Source organism: Eurosta solidaginis, chromosome 3 (genome assembly GCF_040869045.1).
Source record: "Eurosta solidaginis isolate ZX-2024a chromosome 3, ASM4086904v1, whole genome shotgun sequence".
In the NCBI taxonomy this organism is placed as follows: domain Eukaryota; kingdom Metazoa; phylum Arthropoda; class Insecta; order Diptera; family Tephritidae; genus Eurosta; species Eurosta solidaginis.
This window is the reverse complement of record NC_090321.1, coordinates 30210328-30214850: the sequence shown is the minus strand read 5'-3', so window position 1 is coordinate 30214850 and position 4523 is coordinate 30210328. Positions and strand designations below refer to the sequence as shown.

Genomic DNA, 4523 nt, shown 5'->3' with positions numbered 1-4523 from the left:
TGTTTCTCAAAGAGTTCTGTCCACAATGAAAACCTCAAATTTACGTGAGATTCTGAGGCATTCCATAACGTAGTTGCTGTATCGAATTTTCTAATAATTTTCTTATTATTCTTTACATTTACTTCTTTTGCTTTGTCGTTTCACCTTCTCTTTTATAGATCATCGATTAGTTCTTCTGCCTCCTTCAGTTTCTATTCACTGGCTAGCGGTCTGATATCAGTCATATCCAATTTACCACGCTCCCATATAATGCTATAGTGTAATGGAATGCCCCATACCATGAGCAAATATGTTTCCACATCAGAAATTTCGAAAAAATGTGTGTTAACGCGTATTATGAAGCTATGCACATCCGCTAGCTTGGGCCTTCACTACAACAGCGCTATCTACAAACATCTGTATACATTTGTACAATAAATTATCGATCTGCGGATATAGAAGATAATTTAGTATATTTTAGTGCACGTATAGCTCCTCGCAGACCAGCTGATTGACTGTAAAGAAATAATAAAGTTCAAGACCTATAACTCAAATGACTTAATTTACATCAGGAAAAAATAAAAAAGAGTACTAGCAAGTTAATAAATAAAAACTTAACTCCCTCATACCCATTCCAATGTTTGCTCAAGCTCGATTATAAAAAGACAATTCGCCAACCAACAAGCAGTCAGTTCAAAATCAATACTCAAAGCGCGAATTACTAGAATTACATTCAAAAATCCCACCCAAAAAACAAACAAAATGAAATTCGTTGCCACTTTTGTTCTATTGGCAGTTCTTGCAGTCGTTGCCACTGACGAAGTAAGTATCGTTTAAGGGAATACGTTTTCCAACACAAAGCGACGAAAAATAAAACTATAATAATTCGTAGATAAAATTGAGCGCCGATCAAAAGGCTAAAGCTGATGCCGTTGTCAAAGAGTGCGTGAAAGAAACCGGTGCAAATCCCGACATTCTAGATGCTGCATTCCATGGTGATTTCAGCAAGATCGGCAACAAAGAAAAATGTTTCACAAAGTGTGCCCAGAACAAATTGGGATTCGTTTCCAAAGGTGTTGTCAAGTCTGATGTTATTCAGAAACAATTGGGACCATTGGCTGGTGATGATAAAGTCAAAGCTGTTCAAGCTAAGTGCAATGGAATCATGACTAAAGATGACTGTGATACTTCGTACGAATTGCACAGGTGCTACTTTAATGAACATACCTCTCTCTCCGGTTAAATAGCTTATAGTACTTAATATATAGGCAAATGTTCTATTGATATTTTTGAATATCTATAACAAAAAATATATGTTATATTTGCTTTGAACGATATGAGATGAGTTGTGCATATATATCTATCGTTGCGCGGAAGCTGTAGTTAGGTTAGGTTGAACTGGCCGGTCCATGAAGACCTCACATAGACTGATTGAGTCGGAAGTGTTACCAGAAGTTTGTTTTAACGACCAAACTGAAAAACCCTATCAAAAACCAGGGCCTATGTTATAAAATAACTCCGTCCTCTTGGCAAATACTAGAAGATTCCTAGGACTTAAGCCACTTGCTGCTTTTTGATCTGACAGCTGTATCACTCCTAATAGCTGGAGTCTTAGTCTGGCAAGTGCAGGGCACAAGCAGAGAAAGTGCTCGATCGTTTCCTCCTCCAACCCGAACTTCCTAGATCTGCTATCACTGTCTTCTCTTTTTAATGGTAGAAGCAACTTTGTTAGTCTAAGGTTGTAAGACCTACACATAATCTTCGACAGCTGTACTTAATATAAAATTAAAAAGTTTAAGATCGTATATTACAAAGAGATATTCTAGTTGAAAATGCAGTGCCGTAGTAGAAAAGAAGGTACCAGATATTTGTGTTCAGGCTAGGTTAGATTGAACTGCCTGGTCAATAAAGGCCTCCTATAGACTAAATGTATTCGCAGTTTTTCCAAGATTTGTTTGGCGAGCAAACCGCAACCCCGCTATTGATTAACAGGACATATGTTTAAAGCAACGCCGCTGCGCACCGTCCATTTGGTTGATAGTATAAGTAGGTCTAGGACCTACTTTAATAGCCACCTCGTGATCTGTCAACTGTGCCGTTTCTAGTAGCTGGAGCCATCAAGTGCTCAACCGTTTTCGTCATGTCTAAAAGCATTGACTAACCTTATAGCATATCATGTCATATGATATCACATGACATTATATCGTTCGAAGAAACATCGCATTGCCTGCAGCACATTTAAATAGAATATATTACATATATCTTATTTCTGCCAGCCATTCCCTACTCGTGATACACCGCGTCAAACAATATACAGCATTTCCCATTGCTGGCAGTAGTGTTATCTAAAATTGATTTGACTTGATAAATTTTTATTCTTATACTATTATCAAATCCTGAACTCTATCACATGATCATTGATTAAGTTATACCTTATACGAGTATTGTACAATTTTAAATTTTATTTGGTACCAATCCTGTTACTGCTCGCTCCGTATTTGGGATGTAGACATTGTTACACAACTCTTCCTCATTGTCTCTCGATGAGAAGTGTGTGCTAATTACATTCCCAATGGACTATTCACTGCTGCGTGACCATTCTCTGTCGTCTTTTTTGATCTGCCCCTGTACTATATATCTCTTAGTTAGGAAATCCCTCAGGTTCTCCACTTCGCTGCAACATTCTATGTCCACATAGAAATTTTTCTATGAAACCCTCTTCAACCTGTCGATTTCACATTCACAGAAATATCGCGAGGGGATTAAAAGTCACGCCACCTAGATGGGACAGTCTCTGCCTTGCCATAGCAATTTTTTCGCAGGGAATGTGAACCGACGTTTCAACCGCCAGTTTCCAAATGCGGCAGATTTGTGTATCGGAAAGATTTAACTTACTAAGGAGATATCGTAGACTAAAGTGGCCCGTATAGTACTCAGAGAGTGTTCCTAGGTCATCGCTGTTTGATGAATATGGCCTGTTTTTGCCCAGGATCAATCCACAATTGTGTAAAGTGCTTTATTTCCCAGTTACCTATGATTTCCCTTTTTTGTGCCTTTATGAGTCTTCAAAAGGGTTTTGGATCATTGAATGCTAACAATGCTGCGCTCTTCTGATAGCATAGAAGTAGTTGTGTAAGACTGAAAAGTACGCAAGCAAGCCTGCCTGGCTGTCTGATATAGTGAAAAATTCTCTACCGCAAACTTATACTGCATGGATTTCGGACTAAAATATAGTGTGGTAGCATCCCAATGGTATTGATTTCTTGAAGTTGAGCCAATAAATATAAGAACACTTCTTTTCGTATTCATACACTGAAAGAAAAAGACTGGTAAAATCAACTGAAATACGGGTCAATTCAACCGAAATTTCTGTAAATTTTTATCCATCCCAAAAAGATGCTGAATCAACTGCGCACAAATCGTTGATTCGTAGTTGGCCGTTTTAGTAGTCAAATGAACAAAAAAGTTGTTGTGACAGCTTTGTATTAAAGTACCTATGTTGCCATATAAATAAATAAATGTAAGGCGCGATAAACTCCGAAGAGATTTTGGGCCGAACTTCTCTTCCAATTTGCGACGTGCTCCTTTTTAATTTTTCTTACAAATTGGCGGGACGTGACCTACTTTTTTTATGCCGACTCCGAACGCCATCTGCAAGGCATATGAATTTTCACTGAGAGCATTTCATGGCAGAAATACACTCGGAGTGCTTGCCGAATACTGCCGAGGGGTGACTCCGCTTAGAAAATTTTTCTTCTAATTGCAAAAGCTTGTTTCTAAAATTTTGATTTTGCTTTTCCCGGGGTGTGAACACAGGGTCCTCGGTGTGGTAGGCGGAGCACGCTAGCATCACACCACGGCGGCCGCCATATAAATACGTAAATATATGAATACATAAATACGCATGCTCGCTACATATACATACATATGAATATAGAAATGAAAATAGTAGTCAGAAAACTGATTCTCAATTCCTTCAGTTGCAGCTCAGCTCATTCTCTATTTCTTCTCTCGCATGTAGTTGCCACACTTGATTGTTTCGTATAAAACTTGTAGTATAAATGTTTGACGTAACATTTTAAAATGGGAACTTGTAAGTTATAGAAAAGTAAAGAATCAAATCGCAGGAAGGTAACTCACCACTGGACTAACTTTACATGTAATTCGACAAGTTTAATTTTCGTAATAATTTAAGTTGAAACGATTCCAAAACAACTCAAACTTTTATTTTATCGGAAACATCAATATTAAAAAAGGATGTTTTTTATTATCTTGCTAGATTCGTTCGCGTGAGTGAAAATTCATAAAATCTTGAACAAAATGTTACTAACTTTGGAAAAGTCTTGTCCATTCAAACAAAACTTGTGCAACAAGAGGGCGGAATTTTGCTTAGACGAGAAGTTGCAAAATTGTACCCGATAAATAGGTGTCCCGGTATCTCATAATTTTTTGCACAGTAAATTCAAAAAAGGGATTTTTTGTTTTGTATTGATAACTGGAAAACTAGTTTTTTGTTGTTTTCCCATTTTATGTGTTTTTTCGAT

The 4523-nt window shown here is 37.5% G+C and overlaps 1 protein-coding gene across 1 annotated transcript; it reads left to right on the top strand.

Moving 5' to 3' along the window:
• The first annotated feature begins 636 nt into the window (after positions 1–636).
• On the top strand, positions 637–1314 carry LOC137246301 (general odorant-binding protein 56d-like). The gene is made up of 2 exons (XM_067777411.1): positions 637–801; positions 872–1314. The coding sequence occupies exons 1-2, from the start codon at positions 742–744 to the stop codon at positions 1220–1222; spliced, it is 411 nt and encodes a 136-aa protein (XP_067633512.1). The 5' UTR covers positions 637–741; the 3' UTR covers positions 1223–1314.
• The last annotated feature ends 3209 nt before the right edge of the window (positions 1315–4523 follow it).

Bases quoted from the DNA above. Each gene is read 5' to 3' on its own strand.
- LOC137246301 (XM_067777411.1), top strand. From the start codon at position 742: ATGAAATTCGTTGCCACTTTTGTTCTATTGGCAGTTCTTGCAGTCGTT. The intron at 802-871 runs GTAAGTATCGTT...AATAATTCGTAG, and splicing joins CAGTCGTTGCCACTGACGAA to ATAAAATTGAGCGCCGATCA.